General features: G+C 44.6%; 1 protein-coding gene across 16 annotated transcripts in view; it reads right to left on the reverse strand.

Annotated features, from left to right (window-relative positions):
* LOC149357380 (uncharacterized) overlaps nucleotides 1–24,712 on the reverse strand; it is a 116,396-nt gene extending 91,684 nt beyond the window's left edge. For 10 of the 16 annotated variants that reach the window (XM_089584571.1, XM_089584572.1, XM_089584575.1 and 7 more), the window contains exons 1-4: nucleotides 11,148–11,293; nucleotides 8,972–9,139; nucleotides 4,449–4,511; nucleotides 2,346–2,406 (exon numbers count right to left, since the gene is read on the reverse strand). In XM_089584571.1, coding sequence (XP_089440697.1) covers nucleotides 2,346–2,406; nucleotides 4,449–4,511 — 124 coding nt within the window. In that variant the 5' untranslated portion in view covers nucleotides 8,972–9,139; nucleotides 11,148–11,293. Of the gene's footprint in view, nucleotides 1–2,345; nucleotides 2,407–4,448; nucleotides 4,512–8,971; nucleotides 10,989–11,147; nucleotides 11,299–15,497; nucleotides 15,573–16,119; nucleotides 16,181–16,745; nucleotides 16,917–19,718; nucleotides 19,834–23,090; nucleotides 23,206–23,303; nucleotides 23,712–24,560 lie in introns of those variants that run through there. The other 6 variants (XM_089584567.1, XM_089584566.1, XM_089584565.1 and 3 more) reach the window with 5 other exon arrangements.
* Nucleotides 24,713–25,251: the final 539 nt, after the last annotated feature.

The following is a 25,251-nucleotide window of genomic DNA, read 5'->3' on the forward strand; positions in this document are numbered from 1 at the left end:
AAGCCGTGAACCGACGCACTGCCGGAGGCCATCTTATTACCCCCACAGGGTGATGCAAAGCGCAAGTGGCCGTCAAGGGACGCACCTTTGCTGTGACCTTCGTAGTACAGCAGCATGTTCTCGCGACGTGATACTGGGCATAGATTTCCTTAATGAGCATCAGGCGATCATCAACCTGCGTTCCAAGCTCATCACAATTTCGACGAATGAAAAACTCCTTTCGATGAAAAGCAGGAAGAAGCATGTTGCCCTGACTGTCCTTGATGAACGAGGAAGCATCCCACACCGGTCAACCGTCATGGTCACCGCAGGCGGCACGGATGCCAAGAACATGAAAGCTCTCATCGAGGGGAACACGGAATTGGTTCTAGAGTGCGGAATCAGCATCGCAAGAGGCATACCTAGTACACTTCCGCAATGGCCAAACTGAAGTGCTGCAGACGAACTTCAGCGAAGAATACAGGCGCGTTAACAAAGGAACAAGGATTCCTTTCATCGACGAACTATCCGACATTCTCGACGCCTTCACCCTTTCCCGTCCAGACGATTCACCTAAGGAAGATGACAAGCACGTCTTAGACATAAACCAAGTCCTGCCCCAGAACAACCAAGACCAGGCCCGCTATCTGCTTTGAAGCTAGAGAGAGTGCTTCTAGTCACTGCCGAACGTTCGACAAATGCAGTTTGCCAAGCATCGTATTGTAACCGACCAGCACGCCCGACCTCTCCTCCAGAGCCCCTACCGTGTGTTGCCCCGAAAAGCTTTGCGACGACATCATTCAGCCATCAAAGATCCCCGGGCGGCACCGGTTGTTCTAGTGAGGAAGAAAGGTGGCGCACTTTGATTCTGCGGTGATTACCGACACCTGAGCAACATAACAAAGGACGTCTATCCTGTTCCCCGCATCGTCGCCACACTGGACCGGCTGTGCAATGCCAATCATTTCTCACTGATGACCTCAAGAGCAGCTACTGGAAATTGAGGTCCATAAAAGAGATCGCGAGAAGACCGCATTCATTAATCCAGATGGTCACGTCAAGGCCAAGGTGATGCCATTTGGTCCCTGTTCTGCACCAGCAATGTTTCAGCAAGTAATGGATAATGCCGTCAGGCCTGAAGTTGCAGATTTGTCTGGTATATTTACATGATGTAGTTTTCTTTGTCTTGAACTTAGAAGAGCACCTAAAAAGGCTTTGAACAGTACTGGAGGTAATCATGTCATCCACTCTCACATTGAAAGCAGAGAAGTGCCTCTTTGACTATGAAGAGTTGCGTTTCTAGGCCACATTGATTCCAAAGAGGATGTACGTCCAGACCCCTTGAAAACAGCTGCAATCGCACAGTTTCCACTGCCAGGTGATAAAGCTCCACGCAGATTCCTTGTACTGTGCGTGTATTACCGATGATTTTTCAAGAACTTTTCGCACATCGCCGAACCTCTGACCCAAATCACGCAGACGAGCCATTTAAGTGGGGAGTGCTGCAAGCAGAAACCTTCAAGGAACTTCGGCGTCATTTACAGTCCGCAACCGATCGTCATGCACTTTGATAAAAATGCCGAAATTGAAATTCAAACCTACACAACCATCGTGAGCTTAGGCACCATCTTCGTTCAGAAAACCAATGGGCTAGAGAAAGTAATTGCACCCTCCACAGCATTTAAGACAGGTATTACGCCCCACAGATCTAGGCAATGATGGCGCAAATTTACCAATACCGGAGTAAGCATACAATAGCCCTAAAATCAAAGACATAGATAATAATAGTGGCAAAGAGGGTGATTACACAAAGAACTGAAGCAATGCAAAACATATTCACAAAAACTCCTGCAAGACTACCCCACCAAGCAGGGCAAAATCCTACAATACCAAATCATCACTTTTCAGGTATGCTGCTTTTCCCAACCATCAAGGCATATCAATATATTATGTGAGTAACAGTGGCATTTGCGTGGCTGCCACTACCACCCTGCTTTTCTTTCAAGGTAAAGAGTAAATGTTTTCTTCAGAAAGGTTCCCTAAGCTTTTAACAAATGCAAGTGGAATTTTTTACAGTCATCGAACCCAGCCACGGAGGCCACGTTTCAATGGAGGTTGAAAGCAAAGGCGCTCCTCCTGTGCTGTACGATGTAAGAGCATGTTAAAGATCCCCAAGCGGTTGAAATTATTGTGGAGCACTCCTGTTTCGGAAGCTGCTGCACTTATCAATGCATACCTTATGTGCCAACGCAAGCTTTCGCTATTGACCAAACAGTTATTTGCTGGTGTTTCCTGTGCAGTTTTATGACGAAATAAACTGAATGAGCAGTTCTGGTGCTTCTCTGGAAATGAGCTTGCGGCCTCACCTGGAGAACTTCCTGCGCCATCAGCAGGAACACGACCAGGCACCCACGTGATGAAAACGTTCTAGATGGAAGTATGAAGAAGGAAATATGAATATGGAATACGAAAAGATGGAAGTTCTCAAATATAAATTCACCCAAATTATTTTCAACCACGCAACACACATATTGTATACACACTTGAAATTCCGAATATTAGTTCACCCCACGCAAAAGTTCTGTCATTAAAACATGTAGTGAAAATGGAGGGACACCTCCAGCTGCAATCCATTACGATATCTGTGAAAAGATTATCATATTATGCACAAAAGTGGTGCTTACCTTGAATATTCATTAAAGGATGCTGTATCTGGGCATTTATGCAGCCAAAAAAACTTTTACTCATGTATTTTCAGCTCCGAACACGCCAACCCAAAATTAAGTGCACCATAATGTTTTCGCATTACACTAGACAGCAATTTTGACTCCAAGCCACACGATGATAACTTAAGCCCTGAGCTGGCACTAGCAGGCTATGGTCTCAAAACTAAAGGCATTTTTATCTTCCTGTATTAAAATCATTTGCTTCTCTCTCTTTCATTCTCCTATCGCATACCACTGCAAACCATGGCTTTGCACATTTAAAACCTATTTGTAAACAACTGTGCGACTGGAAGAATTAGCTGTCTGAATAATGCCCTCTTCAGGTCTATTGCATTCGAGCAGTGATTTATTTTTCAGGCTGAAAATACTTCTCTTCACGTAATCCTCTTAACTGATTGTCTCCATTTCAAACGATAAGGCAATATGTAATATTCACTCATTATGGTTAGGCGTGCTTGTGATTCCTACCCATTACATTAAATATGACACAAAAAAATGTTAGTTCACCAGTTAATGGAAACACGTATAGCCAATCACTGTTTCAGTATCATGGTTCAAAATAAGAAAAACCTTGCCGAAAGAACTCTGCTTTCAACGTGGCGTTGTCCACAAAGAGGTTCCATCTTTCAAAGGTTAGTTAAATAAGTTGAGGTGCCTAAGCGGAGCCAATGCTTTGTATTCAAATTATATCATGCCTGCATTGATGTACGTTTTCTATCATTCCAACTGATTACACCATTGTTCAATCCTGTTTCGGAAGGTGCTGCACTTATGAATGCATACCGTATGTGCCAACGCATGCTTTCGCTATTGACGAAAGAGTTGTTTGCTGGTGTTTCCTGTGCAGTTTCATGATGAAATAAATTGAATGAGCATTTCTGGTGCATCTCTGGAAATGAGCTTGCGGCCTCACCTGGCGTACGACCGGAAGACAACCAAGCACCCACGTGCTTGGTGACATAGCGATATCAGTGGGCCTTATAGCTTAATTTCACTGCTTCTAATCTCCCGTCATTTCGTGCGGCTTGCTGCATGGTCTTCTGATGGCGCTTTCACGCGCAGAAATAAACCCAGATATATACCAGTTATTTCAGGGAAGGCTATCAAAAATTTTCAAAAATAGTTTGTGGTGGTTTAATGTCCCAAAGCGATTCAGGCTATGGGGGATGCCGCAGTGAAGGGCTCAGAAATTTCTCCCACCTGGGGTTCTTTTACATGCACTGACATAAATAGACTCAGGGCAAGGAATAAACCCAGAAGTGCACATTTATACGCAGCTTTCAATGCATCTCATCATCTGAGGATTTGCAGAAAAGGCTTAAAAGTGTTTGGAATACAAGAAATCTAGAAAAAGAATCTACCCCACAATCAACTCAAGTAAGTCTACTCGGCTACTGACTTCATCAAGAGTGAAACAGTAAAGAGCCATTACTTCCTTGAAAAGGGCCGCATTCGAAATTGTGAAGTAGCAGATTCAACGCTACACTGAGAGGCCAGCTGAAAATAACTTCTATGCGTACTCAAGCCGAAAAAAGCAATTTCTTTGAGACTGGAGTGTTAAAAAGAATCTGCTGAACAAGTCAGGCACAGATATCCTACCAAAGTTTTAACAAATGAAGGGCATAGCCTTTCCTTGACATTTTTGGCTGTTTTCATCGTTAGAACTGGCAGTGACCTTAAATAATTGCAGCCCAACTTCCCATGTCTCCCTCTTCACATCTAAGATCACTCGTAGACACTCACAGCAGTGGGCGTTGTGCCTCTTCGGGCCTCCCCTGTACGCGACGAAAGAATTCCAGACGACATCTGCAAAAAATTAAGAAAACAAGACCCTAAAATTTCTGGCACTGGGTAAGTGAAACGCGCTTTCGTCTCATCTTATTTTAAATTTTCAAACCGGAAAAACCTTCGTTTGCAAGCCCAGATCTCAATAATTCTTTTCGCACTTGTCTCTGGAACGCGTGATGATATCTAATGATATTAATCGGTACCCAGGAAAGCATCGCAGCGCACCTTTAAAGAGACGCCGAAGGAAATGCTAAGTCAGGCTACACTGATACGTGGTAGGCTTCTCTGAAAGTATAATTTTCAACGAAAGCAGTGCCTTTTGCAGAGGTGCGATCGTTGTATGGGGTAAATTTTGCCCAAAAATTTTTGAGCACCGAAAATGCCAACAAGTTGCAAGTCAGACCCTTGTCACACGGGTGTGCTTAACCGCAGTTTTCGCTACCTGTGGTTACTACTATCCACACAGCAATCAAACTGCGGTTATCGCGAACCGTGCTTGGCAACCTCGGTTTAGGTCATTAACCGAGAAGGTGGCGGCATCTATAGACAGAAAGTGCCCGTAGGTGTCAGAGCGAGAAGTGCACGAGGTGGCCCTCTTCACGAACATACTTTCCTTTGCACAAAATCATGTTTCAAGAGCAACAAATCAAAATAGGCAGTGTGTATAGTATCGTGCGATGACACTTTTATGCAGAGTTCGATCTCGTCCGAAGGTGCAGTAACAGCGCAATGCAGCAACGTCCCACGGCACTCAAGCTAATCATTTTACCACATTTAAGCTGAAAAATCTGCAGTCCCTGCTGCAGCGTTTAAGTAGGTGACACATTCGCAACGCTCGCTGCAAGCGCCACCGTCAATGGCGCTCTGGCGTGCTCCTCCAAAGTCATCACTAGGCCTAACTTGTTTCGTATCGAAGCCACAGAGGACGGCGCCTTTGAATTGACCAAAGCTATGCTACATTGTCTACTTATGGCACTGCCTCACTGACAACCTCATGGTTTCATATTAAAAGAAACATATATGATTGATTTAAGCGACACCTTAGCAGTGGCGCTGGCGTGCAAGCAGATCGGGCCAGTTGCACTGAAATGGCGGCAGCTGCTACGGGGCTGGGAGCATAAAACTACCTTGTATTGCAATTATTACTCCTACCAGCAACTCGGTACAGGTCAGCAGTCCTCAAGGAGGACTGATTCATTTCTGGCATTCCCGTAACCCAGAGCTTATCACTGTGTTCATTGCAGCGCAACTCAGAACGGTGGCGAGCCTTGTGACGACAACGAATCATGATTCGAGATAACCGCAGTCAAGTTTGGTATCTGTGTTTAGACTGCCTGTGTGACTGTAGGTCAACCAACACCAACATTTCAGCATCAGCAAAATTCAAACGAACATAAAAAAAATGGTGGCTAACAGAGCAAGATGGTCATCTGCACGCGCCATCTGTGAAGTGCTATCGTTGGAAAATTCAGAGGTGTGATCATTACACGATTCCAATCATGAGAGTAAACACTGTAAATGGCCCGCACAAATCTCAGCAGAACAGTGCAATGCACATCAAAAAAGTATGATATGATTGTGACTGTACCACCATAGTCGAATGCTGAAGGCAACATGCAGCAGGTAATGTCGAAATTTATAAGCACGATTGGTAGTTGTCTGAGCCAGGCCTAAATGGCATTAAAAAGGGTAGACAAAATAGAACTGTTGGTCGACTTAATTCTGCTGTAATACTGTAAACATCTCAGTACCCATGTCCAACATTCTTGGGAAACAATTACGAAAAAGTGCGCTTGCAGAAGAATGCAAAGGCATCACGTTGGGCCCGATGTCACTGCATTATGAACTCCATTTTTGCCCCCAGTCTTCTTCAGCCAGGAGGCACAGCTGCAGTGATGAGTAATTGAAGGATTCCTCCAAATACTGTACGCAGAAAAAGCAAACACTGTTCCTAAATATGCTTGCATGAAAGTACATTTCATCAACCGTCTTAGTTCGAAAACCTGCTTGAATTAGTTGCGTTGTCATTGCCACGTGCCACTTACAGGGGTACATATTTTAAAAAATACTACCACTATTATTATATAGGTTTTTACATGGGCAATGAAAAATGTTTTAGCGGAAGGCTACGGATTAATTTAGACCACCTGGGAATCTTTACCGTGCAATGACATTTCACACCGCAGGCCGTCTTTGGGTTTCATCACTATGGAAATGTAGCCACTGCGGCCTTGATTGCCTGCCCCCTCCATGCACTCAGAAGCAGAGCACCACAACCATAGCCACCATGGTTTTTGTTTGTGGCAGTTTAGAGTGCCAAAGCAATGTGGGCTATGAAGGACACCATAGTGAAGGGCTCAGGAAATTTTGACTACCTGGGGTTCTTTAACATGCACTGACATTGCACAGTACACAGGCCTCTAGAATTTCGCCTTCATTGAAATTCGACTGTTGTGGCCAGGATTGAACCCCCGTCATTTGGGTCAACACCCAAGTGCCCTATCCAGTGACAACCGTGGCGGCCGTACCTAAGGCAACGAATGTACTGAGCACTGCATTCTCGAAGAAAAACGTTTAAGAATGTAGTACTACTGCAAGAACGTAGCTTCAATGCCGCCTTTGCACACAGCCTAGAATAAACATAGTATGCATGACTACGCATATGCAAATTAAACACTGCGACACTAAATCTCAAGTAATTTTTACTTCATAAAGACCAATGAAATTTTACGACCAATGGCGTTCTTGATAAACTCTTCAAGGTGACAATCAACCATGGACACTACCAGTACTATAGCTGCATTTAAAAAATCAAAGCACCAGCAAACAATGCAGCAGAGAAGAGTGATTTAATCTCCATCATCGGCAGAAGATCAGAAAGGGCACATTCAACACACATTTAATCTATACCACCATCATGGGTACACCTCTTTAAGGGTCCCAATCTTACATCTTGCTTAACGAATGGCTGGTTATGAAGCACGTTTTCAGCTACATGTTCACCCACTAAATTTCCAGAAAGGAAAAATACAAAATTATTATTCCACGATTGCCAATGCTCTCTTCCGTGAGCATGCTATGTAAGATATCTCCCACGCATTTCAGCAATTTCAAACAATCCACCACCGGTTGGAAAATGGAGTGCCAATGAGTGGCATCATGCAGATTGCTGGCTCCACTGAAGAAGCCAATGCTGCAAGCTTTAAACTGATTGCTGTGGGACGATTTACTGAAACTAAGGTGTTGCTTAGATCCTGACATGGTAACGGATCATGTTTAATCCCACGAGATACATGTGGCCTAGCACGAATCCAGAAGAACTGATATGATGAACAATGCTGTTAATCCAAGAACGTTTTTGGAATTTTGCTAAAATATCATAGCTCCCTTGCGGAATAGAAAATGCAGAGTTCAACTGCGATTCTTTCCTTGTCCACTTGCGGCTATAAAGCATCAAACAGATGGGCACAACTGCATTATGCGTAAAAGAGGACGACTTTGGAGGAAAAACAAAGGCAGTAAAGCTTTCGTGCGCTGCAAAACAACAAATGCAGGGTGTCAGCTTAGGCAGATACTAATACCCTCTAAAAGAAACAAACCATAATTAAAAAGCCTATGGTTATACTGGCCTGCAGTCCCTCGTGACAAAATCGTCTGCTGAAAGCACTGTATCCTGTGGAATTTTGCGTACTACAAGTTCCATTGTTTCGTTACTGCGCCTCACACCCTTTTACGGCCGTCGTTTATGAACCGCTGTGAAATCTCTTCAAAATAAAAGGTCATCGCGCATCTGGAATGACCAGACTAATCCACATCCTGTCGTATTACACACGGCAATTTTCTTTACAATAGTATCCGCAATGCACATTTGAAGAGCTAACAACAAAGCAATGCGCTCCTAAGATTCATAAGGTTCAACATTAATTAGAAGAACCTTTAAAGTAGCCAGCGTGGAGTTCTGCCAAAGTCAGTTGCTCCACAGTGGATGGCAGGTGAAGCGTAGTGCCTTCATCCTAACTCTTCTACCCACCACTACATGTACATAACCCTTAACGCTTTAGGACGCAAGCGCACAGTCTTGCCCAATCACACTGTCCATCATGCTATGGCAATTGAGTTTCTTCAGGTGAAACATTAAGCATTCATGTCAATCACGGTGTGACTTGTGTCGCGCATTCTCTGGCTATGAAGGAAACGCAAAGGAAATAGATCCTGAAGTGCATCTTTCCGCAGAAACGTATGCGTTCAGATTTAGTTTAAGGAGCCACTGCATCAACGTCCACACCACGTGCCCCTAACAGAGCCCTTCAGCTTGCTCGTCATATTTCAATTCTCAGAAACCCAAGAAACGGACCGGTGAACTTGCATTTTGTTTCCAGTAAGAAAAACGCGTAAACAGAGTAAGAGTGGACACCACGCACATCGGAATGCTGCTGCTTTGCCTTGCTGCTGAGGTGGGGATAAACACGTGATCTCACCTGGAAGGCCTTCCAGCACGCTTGGCAGAAAGACGAGCTGCCTCTACGTGACGACGGCAAGCCAGACAAAATGCTCCATTTTCGGGACGTGGCGACAACTCTTCAGATTAGAAAACGTGAGATGACCATCAAGCCGCCCTCTGTACTGGCCGCCACCACGTGTCCTTCCTGCACCACGAGTCGCATCCAGATCTCAGCTGCAGCATACACACCAAGGCACACACATACTGCAGAAAATCTATTCTTACGGACCATATACTCCGCAGCCAGATTTCGAGTACGTGAAAGACAGCCCTTTTGGAAGAAGTTATTTCAAGCGCCTCTTGGAGCCCCCAGGCATGAGACAAAAACCTGACAGCAGAAGCAGCTGAAGCAGCCTAAGAAGGTTACTGCTACCATGCTATGGGGATTTCTTGTCCAGATGGCAGTAATAACCGTGTGACAGCTTCACTGAACAAAGCGATAAGCTAATTCATATCATTTTCTCCGATTTTGGTTTTTCATACAAGCACTATCTGCCAGCCTCCAGACCAGCGGCCTAGCTCAAACACACAGGCAGCTGGCTGCAAGTAGGCCGCAGAGCTGTGGCCTGCTTCAGCCAGCCCTCCAAGTTTCACTTTTATTCACAAAGCTCGTTCACCATCACACTTCTTTTCCAACTAAAATCTGCCAATAAGTTACGTCCACAGACAATACTGATCCTTTGTTGACAGAAATATGTGGAGGTCCCTTAATTTATGTTACCTTCAGATAGATGTCAGGTGCCTTCAAAAGTGCACAAGGAGCGAGGAACATGGCAACTGTCTATCTCTCCTCACACCAAACAATGAATCAACCCACCAAGACATGAGAACAGAGGGAGAAAAGCCCACCTCCTTCCCGTTCCTGTGTAGCCTTCGCTGCAGATCCACTCAAGTGCAGCAACTTCCTACTTTTCTATTTATTCCATACCATCAGGCACTAACTTCAATATTGCAAAGGGCGAAAGCATTGAGCTGGTAATAAAAGGCATGGAGAATGCACATAGCAGTGGCCATGGCACAGGTAATCTATAAACTGACCCATTACGTACCTTCCCCAACGCGAAACGGTAAAACGGTGGCTAGAAATACCAGCAAAACCAAGGTGAGAAAGGCTACAAGCAAGAAGGGTTGCACGTTCAGCTGGTGATTATTTTATACCAGCTTTAACAACTGGATATCAAGGAATTCCAGGGGAGTGTTAAGGCATGTTGAGTGAAGACAAAATTAAGCTGGCCACCGCCTTTGCTTGTTTCCTTCAGTGCTTTCAGTGTGTGCAGATAATCGCAACGCCATACAAGAGTACAAGTGTGGGTGCTATGTATTTTTACTTCTAGGTTGCAACTAAGATGACCTACTGCCATTTTTATATTATGAACCATCAGTGTACCGAACTAATCCACAATTGCCCTGAGGTTCAATATATCCAGATTTGACTACTGTTAGTTCACTATAAAATACAAAATTGATGCAAAAGGCATTGCGAGCAGTGGCGATTGCTACCTAACATGAGCAACCGAGCTGCGGCAGACAGGAACCAATGGACATGAATAAGGATGCAAGGACAATTAGAAAGGGCAGCGATAGTGAGAAAGCACATGAGAGAGCTCTGAGGACTGTTTGATATTTAGAAAAAAATAAAGGTGAATATCTTTTCACCGAACACACGCGCATGTCTAGGCACTCTCCTAATGACAACCGCACACAAACGACTACTGCACATATCTACAACACCAAAGAAGCACTGTATACACAAAGCTGCGTGCATGTTGCGTCCTTTCCCTAACTGACCATGCATGCGGCTCAACAAAAAGGATTTCTGCCTTTGCAAGGAAAAACAATGGAGCTTGCGGTATCAGACAAGGACTGCATCTGGTTCCAGTTCTAGTTCAGTTACAAGTTAGCAGAAGAAATTATCTTCGTTTCCGTTCCGGTTGAGATACGGCTTTGCTTCTGGTTTTCAGTTCAGTTCCGGCTTCGGTTGGAGTTCCTCCTTGCTGGTACCAAATAGAAAAAAAATAAATAAATCTCTTGACCTGCACCTTCTTCGACACTTATTGCTTAGTAAACGTTAGGGAGGCATGCAGCAGCAGTAAAAGCTCCAAAGTTACTCAATTCCGAATCCAAGAGAAAGCTGGACTGCAGCTGGGACATACCATTCGATGGCTCAAGCGAACCCTACATTCCGATGAGTAGCTTCATTGCCCTTGAAGCACAGCATGCCTCTAGTGGAATAGGTTGGAGACTGCCGCAATCCACGCTGGTTCTGCGTATTGTTTCCCATCAACTTCGATGTCGGAGGGCATCCTGCAGCAAGAAGAAACCAATGTAAATGAAGGCATGCAAAGGATTTCGTGTGAAGATCATGCACCATAATAAATTTAGATTTCAAAATCATCTTACACCGACTTGAGAATGAAATTCACATCCTAAAGAATAACGCAACCTGTGTAAACGCAAGAGAGCTGCACTGATCGACGTATACATGTAATAAGACATTTATTCAAAATAATATTATTGCTAAAATTTGGATGCACACTGGAATAGATTTAATTTAGTGATTTTGAGCATGCAAATTGCATGGAGCAACCTTAAATATCAACAAGCCCAGCCTAACTTCCAATACATTTTCATCGCCAAATGATAGCTCCACAACTTTCACAAACTTTCACAACTTTCACAATTTTCACAAACGGAAGTAGAAACAACTCACTGTAGAAGAGTTATCGTCCCCATCATCGGTTGAATGAACATCAAAAAAAAAATTGGAGAAAACACTTAAGCTTTGCTCTAAGCATACGACACGATAGAGCTAATGAGTTAATGCCCATATATAAGGAATTGGTCATTCTGAACTTTACATTCATAGGTCTCTGGGAGTCCTCACACCACTCCTTGTGCCATGATGCAGTGGTTAATGGATGCACCACTGCCCTGCAATGGCAGGTGCTGCCATCGGTGAATCTTTTGCGACCCAAGTTGCTCTTCCTGTGTTATCTTTCACGATTAACCATTAACTTAGCCGCCACTTGCCAGGGCAATTAGTTTGCTCACAATTCGGTGGGCAGCTTGTGATGACACCACAAGGTCACGTGACCCAGGTAGCCCACCTAGGCTGCTTTTGTGAGGCTGGCTGCCTATTTACCACACCACCCTATTTATCGATCCACGCCGACGACACCCGAATTTCTGCACAGCAGAAGCCTTAATGCTATCGCGTTTTATCAAATCTGGACATGGCTCCGAATCTCGACTGTAATCAGCTGCACATCCTTATTTATGCCACTGTGAAATAGGCAACACTGTCGCTGGAGGACTCCTCTTTAGACAACCAACGGCCTGACAATCCAATTGAAAACTAGCTGCGCTGAAGAAGCCTGAACATTATGCAATTACAAAACAATCCTTGAAGGAAGCCTCATTAAAGCAGAACTCGGTGGAGACCAACACTCGCTTACAGAGGTTCACATAGTATGAGAAGCACCGTATTTACTCGCACAATGATCGCACTTTTTTTTTAAATTGACGCAAATTCAGGGATGCGATCATTATGTGGGGGAAAATTTTCTACAAAAAATTTTTGAGCACCGAAAACGCAAACAAGTTGCAGGTCAGACTCTTGTCACACGAGCATGCTTAACTGTGATTTTTGCTAAATACTGTATATGCTACCAAAGGTAGCAGAGTTGCACGTAGGTCCACCATCTTGCCTGTCAAGCAACCGAAGTTATTCGGTGAAGCTGCACTCCGTTTCTGCAGGCGACATGCATAGTGCATCACCGATCAACTGCGGGTGCTTTTCCAAGGTTTGTAGGCCACTTTTTCGCTTAATCACAAACAGAGCATCGAAACAACTGACAGCGCAACACATTCAAGTAATATAGGAAATAAAAAAAAGAGCTGCTCTTTCTAGTGCTGTGCGTGAGCTGCAGCAGCAGGCGATTTACACAGCTGCCTTCCCCGAACTCTTTACTTGTAACTTAACAACAGACTCAGTATTTTAGATACACCGTACAAATGCAGCATTCATCTTTGCGGCAACATTTATTCACCGGAACTGCGTCAAAAAACCAGTTTATACCCCCTTTATTGAATCCGAAACTCCTACAAAAAGTTACAAGCCAGAACTATAAAAATACAGTATAAAATTCAGAATACAGTTTACTCAAAACTGGATGAATGTTAACATCTGAAACAAACAATCAGATGCCTAAACATGTTTTCCATCGCTTGAAAGTTGTTTTTCATTGAGGTTTTATGCCAACAAGGATAAATACACACTGCAGAGCTCTATTTTAGTGCTTAAACAGTGTAAACGAAAAAGTGCACAGCCACAAGTCTAGCCTGTTTTCAGTAAAGAAATCTCAAACTTTTAGCAAAAAAAATGTTAATAAAGTGCCTGTACTTGAAAAAAACATGCTCACTGTGCAACATAACCAGATTTTTTATCTAGTAAGCTGTACCTAGTTCATGCTCTGTTTCAGATAGAAAACTGCACTAAATATGAGGTCTACACCAAATTATGTGTAGCAGCTCTCAATATCCAGGTTCTCCGAGATCATATCGCTTATGAATCAGCGATCAACTGCCAATGGTATTGAAACTCGGGAACACCTTTAGATTTCCTCCGGACCCGTACCATCGACCTTCCAGAAGGCACAGGGTATCACAGCCACACTTTCAGGAAAGCTGTTTCGTTGGGTGCCTTTACACTCTGGTGACTCGAAATGTAACCTTTAAGAGTGGCGAACTGCGGTTCATTTCTCAAAAAGGAGTTATAGGTGTACTATGTAATAAAGCAAGAAACCAGTTAAATCCTTATATTTTACATGACAGCACATTCACTCTCTTCTGTATGCTTTAACCTAGTGGTGATCTACAATGTTGGTTTGTTGGTTTATGGCGTTTAACGTCCCGAAGCAACTCACGCTAGGACAGATGCCGTAGTGAAGGGCTCCAGAAATTTTCACCACCTGGGGTTCTTTAACGTGCACCGACATCACCCAGTACATGGGCCTCTAGAATTTAGCCTCCATCGAAATTCGACCGCCGCGGCCAGGATCGAACACACGTGTTTCGGGTCAGCAGCCGAGCACCATAACTACTGAGCCATCGCAGCCGGTGTGTCGACATCCCGAGCCGTGCATTATTAGGAAAAGAATATGAACTATCTTTTCTATAAAAGTTTGTGAAAAGGCAGTGGCGTGCATTCCATGCAAAAAACTGGCAATTCCAGCGACGTTTGCATAAATCTAACAGCTCACACACATCTGCGAAAATTCAGGAGGCTTGCAGCAGCCTTTTAACTTCCCCCCATGGATGCACAGCCAACAAAAGCACCTTGCTGTGAGTCAAGCAATTCCACCTGAACAATACTTGATGTAAATGGCACTTGAGTGAAAATTGATGTCTCTTAAGGCATCCTTGCCTACAAACCTGTCAGTAATGGTACCAAGATCAACAGCTGCTGCTGTGAGGTGTTGCTCTTTAAAAACTGTATAGTTTAATTCCAAAATAACACACAAACCTTGTAGGTGAATGAGAACACCACAGCATTTCATTTCAGGAGAGCAAGCTGCTGGGCTAGTTGCTGAAGCATGTTAAATAGAATTCAGTGCAAAAAAAATGGACAAGGGACAAAGTAAGAGACACAGAGCGCTCGTGAACGTCTCTGTGTCTCTTACTTCGTCCCTTGTCTGTTTTTTTTTGCGCCGAATTCTATTTAACAGCACTTCATGACTGCAGACACAGACAATTCACAAAACAAACACTGTGGAAGTATGCTTAGATTTATTTATCACATTATGCCGCGTGGCAACCAAGCATTCAGAAAAGAGAAAAAAAAACATTCGTAGCAACCACTGAAGTCAGCGGCGAATGACGGAGCGGAGAATGACGGTATAGAGTAAAACGCTTTGCCACTTTCCGAACGATTGGTGCAGCTGGGAGCTGAGCACCCAGTCATTCTGATGGAACTGTGATGGAATAGCTGCAGCGCGAGAGCTACGGATGTGAACAGCATCGAACATAGACAGCGGCTGGACAGTGGAAAGACTTCTAACTTGGCAGGCTGTCAATCCAGTTAGTTGCAGCGGTGGCGTTGGGAATTGCAAAAAAGCGTCCCGAAAACGCAAACAAGTTGCAGGCAAGTTGGTTAGCAGGTTCAACCAACCTCAGAACAAAAATGCCGGCTGGCAGAGCAAGATAGTCATCTGCACATGCCATCTGTGAAGTACGATCATCGGCTAAACTTGGCACATAAATTTCAGCGGCAAGTTCGGGGTGCGATCACTATGCGAGTAAATACAGTATACATATCTAGGGAGCACTTGGCTTTACGCCATTCGGATTAGGAGTGCTGAAGTTGAGTAATGAGGTTTTAGGCTGTAGCTGCCCCTTCTAATCTAACTGATGCACCTCCCAGAGGCATGTGCACTGCAGTGTTTTAATAAAATATCACATGCATGCTTCTGAAAGAAAAAACAAATGATTTCATGGATACTCACCCCTGTAGTTCATGATGGAAAAGACATTGGAGATAGGCCTTCACACCAGTTGAGGGTTTTTCAGTTGCAGGGGAGCTGAAAAGGAAAAAACGAAGAAGTGCATGTTCGAACACAGCCATTAAACTTATCTTGTAGTTGAGGAGCTGCCCACCAAGCTTAAAAGCACTCAATTTAAAAATCTGAGAAAAAGAATCTACCACGTAAATAAGTCAAGCAAGTTCACTCAGCTACTGACCTGGTCAAGAGTGAATGCATAAGCAGCCATTACACACGTGAAAAGAACCACTTTTGAAATTGTACAGTTGTAGCAAATTCATTGATAATCATTTGCACACTGAAATGCCAGCTGAAAATGACCTCAATTACCTTCTATTTGGTCTAAAGCTGAAAATGCAACTTGGTGTTTGTGGGGTTTCTAGTTGTGGTTTTGTTGCGATTGTGGCTTGTTAAGAAAAGTCAGGTACTGATATCCTACCAAAGTTTTAATAAATGAAGGGCATGGCCTTTCCTTTAGTTCTTGGAAGTTTTTATCGTTAGTGCTGGCAAAGAGACCTTAAATGATTTCGGTGCAACTTTTCATGTCTTCCTCTTCACATCAAAGATCACTCGTAGACACTCACACCGATGGGCGTTGTGCCTCTTCTGGTCTCCCCTTGACGCGACGTAGGTATTCTAGACGACGTCTGCAAAATATTTAGAACACAAAATCCTTAAATTCCTGGCCCGACAGAAAGTGACACACAGATGCACGAAAGACATGTTCCTACAATGAAACTGTTCTGTTGGACAAAAAAAAAACATCCAAAAATAATATATATAATGCTGATCCCGAGCGCCCTATCATTAATGTAACTGGTGCCTGCCACGGTGGGCAGTTTGCTCTATCTGATAGGCAGGTTGTGATGACACCGCAATGTCACATGACTCAACTGCCTTTCAGGTTCCTCTCCGGGCGCCACCTGTCAGAGTCATGCTCGTTAATTTTTTGCTCACAATGCTGATGCCACTTTAATGTTATTAGTTGAAAATATCATAAATGACAGGATCCATTATACAATAACTGATATGAAATTTAAAGCAAGGTGCTCACATTGGTAGGACTGCACCAATGTGCCGTTCCCAAGCATAGGATAGCAAGCTCATGGAAGCGCCATACATGTCACTTCCACTATCAACTGAGGAGGACATCCTCTTCTCTATGGGCATGTGCAGCTCCATAGCAGTGAAAGTTAGCGCAGTGTACATTACGTGGTAGTCCAGCGTTGAGGACACGGGACTGTGCGACCTGGTTCTGGAAAACCTGCGACAGGCCGAGCATCGGTCCAGGAGAATGCCGCAATGTTTCTCGTGGGAAGCAAGGACTTCATGGCTTGTGCACAGACTGGATCTAGGAAGATGGCACCGTTCTGGCTTCCAACTCTGCACATGGAAAAGCAACAATCCTTTGAGAAACCATTCGTGCTAACCGGGGCAGACTCCCCAGGCCGTCTTTGTGTCTGGTTACTAAACAAAACCAGCACATTACAAATCAAAGCAAATGATAAGTAGCACCCCTACTCAAGAATGTCCTAATAAAGCCTATACTAAGCCCTAAGCCACCGCATGCTCTTTGATCATGGTAGTTGTCATGCCTAGGTAATGAAACCTGCCTTGCTCCCTCCCCACAGCAAAGAAGTTTCCATAAGCAATCAAATTTTGTTCTTTATTCATTTGCGCCACAGACTTGATGCTTACCTCTACAATTTGACTGGCTGATGACAAAATAGATGCACCACTGAATTTGGAAAAATGGAAATAAGGTAAAGCTAGATCCGCATGCAGACCAAAGTGCGTATTCCAGGTCAAGCTCGGCACATGGAGGACAGTTCGTGTTAAGCTCGAATTTCTCTTACGCAATGAACTGCTCAAGCCCAGCTGAAGGTCGACAAAAGCCACCAAAATCAAGGATCATGGGAATGTTTTTTTTATTATTGTTCACCTGTGGTGTTGATATCGCACACGGTGCTCTGCCACTAGGTGACTGCTGTCCATTCTTCTGCTTTCGGGGCTATTTATGTGTAGTGTAAACTAACCTTCAGGGTGTTCACCAGTGCCACCTCCTTTCATAGCGGCGGACGTAGTCCATTCTGTATTATCGCGAGCTCCACATGGAACGTGATCAAACGGTGGCATCAAGAATACCAAAGGCTACCTATTGCATAGAAAAGAAAAGCATCACTTATGTTCCTTTCTTTTGGTGATTGTTGGCTTCCTTCATGTATGTCATAACGAGCCTTTTTTTTTCCTTTCCCGTATCTGCTCAATTGCAGTAGCATGGCTCACAAGTGGAGGAAGGTACGGGCTACCAAAACGCACAGCACAAGCTCAAGCAACTGCGTGCACTCGGTAGAAACAAAACTGTCTGAGTGCCAAGGGAGCGTCAGGGTCAGTTCGTATATGCCTTCGGTATAGCACAATAGAATGCACAAGAAATTCATATTGAAAGCCATCGTGCTGGCTGAGGCTCAGAAATAAGCCATTAGAGGATATTCCTACAATGTAAATATATATCAGCCTGAACAGGAGCATAAATGGCTGTCTGCTATAACTTCATCATGAAAGAGTCCCATAAGCAGGAGGAAGGAAAAATGAGATCCCATTTTTTTGCTGTCACGAACCAAGGGGCAAACCATAGCATTCACAATTACTGCTTTTCCAAACAGGAGTACATCGGTTTGGATATTTCTTCAGACCCTGATGGATTTTAGAAACTCCTTTCTTAGCGTCTGCCCACCACCTAGTGGCAGCTGCAGGTTTGCCACACATGCAAGTTGCAGGTGATGACACTGGCTTCCTCGTCGCTGCATGTCCACTTATCGCCTCTGTTCTTGCTGCTTCAGGCAAGTTTGTCATGATACAAGACATCGGGTCGCCTCGCGTACCATTCTGCTGCATAGACTCTACCTCTAAAGCCACCAAAGTGTTCGCGGACCACTTGGTGTTGCTTTGCCTGTGCCGCCAATCCGTGAGAGGCCTAGCTCCCTCGGACCAACACAGCTGCGTATGACACGTCGGCCTCGACGCAGCTGCTACCTTACCACCCACTTCTCCATGCATGCTTGCCGTGATACAAGAGATTCGACACGATCGACCTGGGCACTAGCATACCGCATTGAAAATGCATCGTCTATGCAGCACACAAATAAATGCTGGCAGCTGCCGTCTCCCTATGTTGGCATGGCAGTGTGTGCATGTCGCATCAGTTTCATGTGAACCTCCTGGGATATAAAAGACCATATTATTCATCGTTCTGTATAGGCGTAAGCAGTACTGAACTTTCCTTTGATGTCACTGATCCCCACGCACTAAATGCCACTCCCTCTCGAGTGTGCAGCGACATGCTGTGAACCCCGTAAGGAATTTGGGTGTAACGAGACAAAATGCTTCATCATAGAGACTCGAGGAGACAATTCACATAGCAGTATCAAAATATTTATTCTTGCATGCAGCTGAATAATGTGTATGGCAGTAGTCATGGCTGTTTACGTTAACTACAGCTGGTAGTAAAATCAGTTTCTCATCCAAACGCTAGATTTTTGAATTTAGTTAATACGCAAATTAATTACCTTGATTCACCTGTATTCTGACGTTCACCAAAACTACTATTATCATACTGCATAAGCTATTTTTACATAAAAAAAGCCTATTTTAAAAAATTAGTGGCGGGCTTCCCGCAATACCTTGTATATAGACTCAGTCTGGCAGCCCCCCGCTTTCCAGCATCCAAAAGGTATTTAAATTCGCAGCAGGTTAGTGTTAGAACGGGTGGCTTTTTTTTATATGGCTTCGATGCCTATGAATACATGACAAGATATACAATTAAAATGCGAACTGCATAGCCTGCTGTGTCCATAAATTTATGCCAACTGGAAACATCCCTAGCTGATCGCAATGAGCAACAGTAATGATTAAACGGTGGGGGAAAATGTTCACAACCTAACCTCATGTTCCAAGCTGTCACCTGTAGCAACATCGCTGCTTCCAGATAATTAAACGTATTTGTGCAGATGTGTTATTCTACGCTCTCATGCAGAAGTCCAATATTATGCACAGGGTGACAAGGCGCATACTAGAACACCCTGCAGGGAAGTGGTATACAAAGAATTCTGTTCATCTGTGCTCCGTGAGCACTGCATGCATGCGTCTGAAAAACTGCGTCCAGTGGACGCGCTGTGCATCTACCTTTTTTGTTCTCTGGATGGAGAGTCTGCTGGTCAACGTGGTTACGCGATGCAGGTATTCCACACAGACTGGCAAGTCTTCATTCCCGGTGCACCAAGAGACACAGCCAGGAAGCCTGCAGTGGTAATTACAGACCGCAATTTTTCCCAGTACTGACGAGCGAAGTGTCCGGGAACCAATTTTGGCATGCTAACTAGAAAGTGTCAATTAGGACTGAGGATGTCACAAGCCTCGCTGACAGCAGCTAAAACCTAACTCACTTAACTAGACACGTTAAATGATTGCTATACATTAACGTTCACCCGAAGCTTAGCTTTAGTGCATTCTCTATTCCCTAAAGCATAAATTGCTTCGTTTCGTTAAGCCGACAATAGTAACCGAAAAATGATAAAATCGTAGCTTCATTGTGCAGGCCTTCCAAACCTACAGAACTGTCTTCTGCCCCCCCCCCCCCCCCAGTTCCTGTGGCGTTTTGCAGCTAAGCCCACAGTCGCGTGGAGACAAAATGAAAAACACCGTGTGTTTTGCGATGGCAGTGCAAGTTAAAGGACCCTAATTGGTCGAAATAAATTCCTAGTCGTTCACTACAGCATCTCTCAAAGGCCACCAGCAGCTGCAGCACATTACATCCCCCATAACACTACATGCACTGTCATTCTGCACACCAAAAACCTAAACTATTAGGATATTCACTGCGTGCATGTTCAGCGGTATGCTCATTATTTCCCAGTAAAGTTAACACATACATCATATGAGGAAAAAGCCACAGCTCATTCTAGAATAACTTGTAGTTACATTTACACCCCAATGGTAACTGTATTGCGACTTTATGGCACTTTTACAGCAGTATGCAAACAATCAAAATGCTGAATGAGTGCACACGCCTGCTTTTGGCTGAGTCATGAACATTGCTGCCATCCATGGTCACACCCCAGCTTAGTGTTCAACCTGCCTTTTAATGTTGCTCTTGATGTTGAATATTACAATCTGAATATTGCATTGCATATTTTTGGGCAGCTGGCTGTGTCAACAGTACCGTCTGCTGAAGCAGTGAAGGCAAGAAAAATACTACAGTACTTTGTTTTTGGTCTTGGATACTGTTTGATCTTAATGGTGTGTTTTGGTGCGGCTGGCCATGCCAGGAATGCTTTCCCATACAGCAGTAAAGATGGGCAAATACATATACTAAAAAGTTTGAGTTCTTGACCCTGAATGCAAAATTCACTATCAAAACGTGTTCATAATGATGACCACACTAACAATGTCTTTTGAATCACAACTCGAAGAGCCATTCATAAAGGTGACAGAAACAGAGAGGGTGCCTATAGTAGCATGGCAGGGGAGGATTTCCTATGCAAAGCATGAAAGCCTTAAAAAAATGTCCAAGAAATCATAACGAAAACAGCGCAAACTTCACGAAGGATGCAGAAAGGGGAGACGAGAGACAGGCAAGAAATACATGTTTCAAATGGGACCGCCCTTTTAAGAATGACCCATAAATCCACCCTTGTAGCACTGCAACACACCATGTTTCACATCCACATATCTAGTTCGGTGCATACTAATTAATACACATGACTGTACCTTTTCGGACTATTGCTAGAAGGGTAGGAGTACCTATAGCGGCTGCATTATAGGTTTCAGTGTTGTTCATTATTTCAATGCTGTTTGTCATGTTTAACGTGCAGAGCTGCTGTTTAACATGTAGAGCTGCTGCTGTACACTACAATTTCCTGTACCTGGTGAAATACTAGCTTGCAGTGTCATTCACTTCACTTTATTCACCTTAAAGACCACCTTTAGGGGGTATTACATAAGGTGTGGAATAATATATGCAGTAACAAGTACAAGTCATTATCTTTGAATTATAAGTATATTTCATGAGAAATGGCATTAGGCAGGCAGAATTCTTTTACCTTAATTTCTTTGGGGTACTTGCCTGAATCGATAAAAAGAAAGTCGGATATGGGCATAGTCAGCGGTGACGATGAAACAAAACTAGCGATTGCACCGGTGGCGCCATCTCGTTTGTCGACCGTAGAGATTCGGCAAAGGAAGGGGGTGCTTTGCAGAGGATTTGAAGACGCTGCTTCAACTGCTTTATCAATGACCACAAGAAACAGTTTGGCCAAAACTCCCCTCAATCTTTCATGAAAAAGTGTCTTCAAACTTTCCGCAAAAGCAACCCTCACCGTTCTCCTTTGACGATTCTCCATGGCTCACAAGCGAGATGGCACCACCGGTGCAATCGCTGAGAAAACACCTAGTTTTGTTTCGTCGTCGCCACACACGATGCGAATATCCAACTTTTTTTTTATCAATTCAGGCAAGTAGCCAAAGCAAATGTAGCATAAGACAATTCTTTTGACCTAATGCCATTTCTGTGCGAAATTTGAGCTCGAAGAACTCGCCACTGTAGCTGAGAAAAGCATTCTACGGAAGCGGCACGGATAAAATTCTAATAAAAGAATCTTTAGGAAGCATTTAATATTTAAGCAAAAGAGCACATCGATCGATGCAAAGCATGACGAGTTAATTTTTTTCACTGCCCACCAGTTATGCTCTGCCGCTGTGCCAGCTGTCATCAGTTTTCAAGGCGCATGGACTGGAATCCTCAGAACGAGTCGACAACTGTTCGATGTGCAGCTGTTGCTTTCATGTCATTTTTGATGCACAGTAAATGGCTCAATGGCAACGAAGCCTGGTGCTGTTGTCCAGATGAAATGGTCCAAAAAATGTGTCATCAGCACAGCTGCCATAGTAATCATATATCCCGAATTGCCTTTAGGACAAAGGCCTACAGAGGCTAAGGAGGTCACAGACCTTTAAGCCGAATGCCTTGTAAAGGATTTTTGGTCAACGACCTTTAGGGTAAACGCATTTGACAAAGGCCTGCACCCTAAATGCTTTCGACATAAAGGCCCTTACCATAAGCACCTTCAACCTAATGCCTGCAACCTAAACACATGCACTCTAAAGATCATCAACCTAAAGGCCTCTAATCTAAATGCATGCACTATGAAGGTCGTCAACCTGAATACCTAACTGTCTTCAGAGACATCTGAGACATCAAAACTACTTACTAACAAATATGGTTAACTAGCAGCCCACGATGAGAGAATGCTTTTGAATTCACAGCATGTAGTCTTTAGTGCCCTTATTAATTTGCACTTTAAATTCTAGTTATTAAAGTGATGCTTTGTTAAAATCTACCTGTGGCTTCCAGTGACTGCACTAGTGTAAATTCATTCATTCTGGCACTGAACCCATTACTGCAAAAAGCTTGAAAACTGGAAGCTGTATCAGTGTGTTTAGCACTGAAGAATACTCAAAGCATAGAAGGCTCGAAAGAAAAAAGCAGCCCCTTCTCACCATCGAACGCCCTCCTGCAGCTGGTAGTCCCTGCGCCGATCAGCCGCTGTCCTGATGCCGAGGCAGGAATGCCCCATCTTGCGAAGGGGACCTCCATCCAGAGTGTACGTAGTTTCTGAAGGGTGATTTAAGAATGTGCATTAACATCACCGAAAATGCTACACATGACTATTTTCATGCTGCAGAAATCCAAGTAAAAAATGGAGTTCCTACCATTTACGAAGGCAAAGCTGTCGGCGCGGCCGCCACGGCTGAGCACGTTAGGGCACGCCAGGACGGCGGCCTGAAGACATACTATACTGCCAGTGGCAGTATTTGTGGCAAGCACAACCCGGAAAATTCGCTGAGTGCTCCGGCGAGAGACAGCGAAATCAACAGCAGCCGGGTCGAGCCGACGGCCCGGAGGCGGCCGGTTGCATCCCTTCCTGACGGGGGGAGGCCGACCTCCTCGCTCTCGGCGTCGCCATCGCTACCCGGTCGGGGGTGGGGGGGAACGCCAGTCCGTTGGCTGCCATCTTGACGCCGGGCGGGGAAGGAGACCGCCATCTTGAACTGGAACAGGACAGAAAAGACCGCCATCTTGCAATGAAGCCGGGCAGGGAAGGAGACCGCCATCTTGAACTGTAACAGGAAAGGAAAGACCGCCATTTTGAAATTATCGCAGAGGACGAGACCCATCTTGTGTCTGACGACGCTGTGAAACGGCGTCTACTTCTAGAACGCATAGCTGCTGCATTATTTTATCGGTGTGTTCCTCTTCCTGAGCAATCTTCATTGCCTTTTGATCGTAACATTCTCGACGAGTTAAATGAACCGGCGACGAAGTTATGCGACTGCAAGCTGCAAAGGATTTGATCTTGCACCATGATGTCGGTAGCGGCCAAACTTGCACGATTTGGAGAGCCGTTGGACATCGCGAATGTATTCGACGTTTCGCTCAGCAGGACTCTGCACTCTGCGTGTGAAATGAACGCGGCTGAAATATTCACTTTGTTCTTCTTGAAAGTGCATGTCTAGCATTTGAAGGGCCGCTTTGTATACGTCCGGTGCCTCAGAGTCACCTGTCCCTATGTCGGTTCTATCCTGCGTCTCTTCCTCGATGAAGCTCTAGTAGACATTGATGCCTTCTTCCCACAGCGCGTTGAGCAGAAGCGCTTTCTTGTGGTCCGGCGTTGCGGTCTTGGCGGCGGCGTCGTAGGGCCTGGAAAACACGTCGCCATTTGAGCCAAGGAATAGCCGGGGCATGCCCAGAAGGGTGCCGGAGGTATTGCCAAGTTCATCTTGCAGAAGGAGCAAGCGGAACGAGGGGATCAGGACAGCCGTGCAGAAGGCGCCGCAGTAGCGTCGATAGGTCACGCAGACGACGTTGAATTCACGTCAAAAAACAGCCAAGTGCAAAAATGCTGCGTGAAAGTAGGTCAGCAGAAGTAGTAGACGTAGCAGAGAAGTAAGTAAAATTTTCTCACTCACGTATAGGCATGATGCATGTGGATGGATCCTCGTCGTCAAAATGTGTCGGGCGCGGCCGCCATGCCAGAACACGTTAGGGCACGCCGGGACGGCAGCCTGTATAAAGACATCGACGCTAACGCTGAACGACGTTGAGAGAGTCACCGTTTATTCAGAGCGCGGCGCGTTAAATAGACTGAGCGACGCCAATACAGCGCCCCTATGGGGTGAGAATCTGTGGTCCCGAAAGCGAAACCAAGTTAAAACACTAATAGCTTTTGGAGCGAGAAACGGGCGTCGAGTTAGATGAACAGCAAATTTTAAGGCGGAAGCCTTTAATGCCTGATCGTTGTAAGCAAGAGTTGTCGACAGAAATATCACGCTTTTCAATTGGTCGAAGTGGTCGTGACGTCACAATGCGCGAATTTCGAATGGAGCCAATTGAACTTTGGTTAGTAACCATGCAACCAATTACAGGGATGGTGTAGTGATGTTCCAAGTAAAATAAATAAATAAATAAAAGCGAGTAGGAAATTGGTCGAGTTGGGGAATCGACCCAGGCACTCCGGAGTGCGAGATGAGCACGCTAACCTATCCGCCGTGGCAACTCGATGGTTTTGAATGAACAAAAAAGGCGCGTCTAGTGAATACTGTGTTTTCGATCACTCCCATCTTTCTCCCTTCCCTGGCAGAAAAATTAAAAAGAAAGAAA

Source organism: Amblyomma mixtum, chromosome 3 (genome assembly GCF_055824585.1).
Source record: "Amblyomma mixtum isolate Tamu chromosome 3, ASM5582458v1, whole genome shotgun sequence".
Lineage (NCBI taxonomy): Eukaryota > Metazoa > Arthropoda > Arachnida > Ixodida > Ixodidae > Amblyomma > Amblyomma mixtum.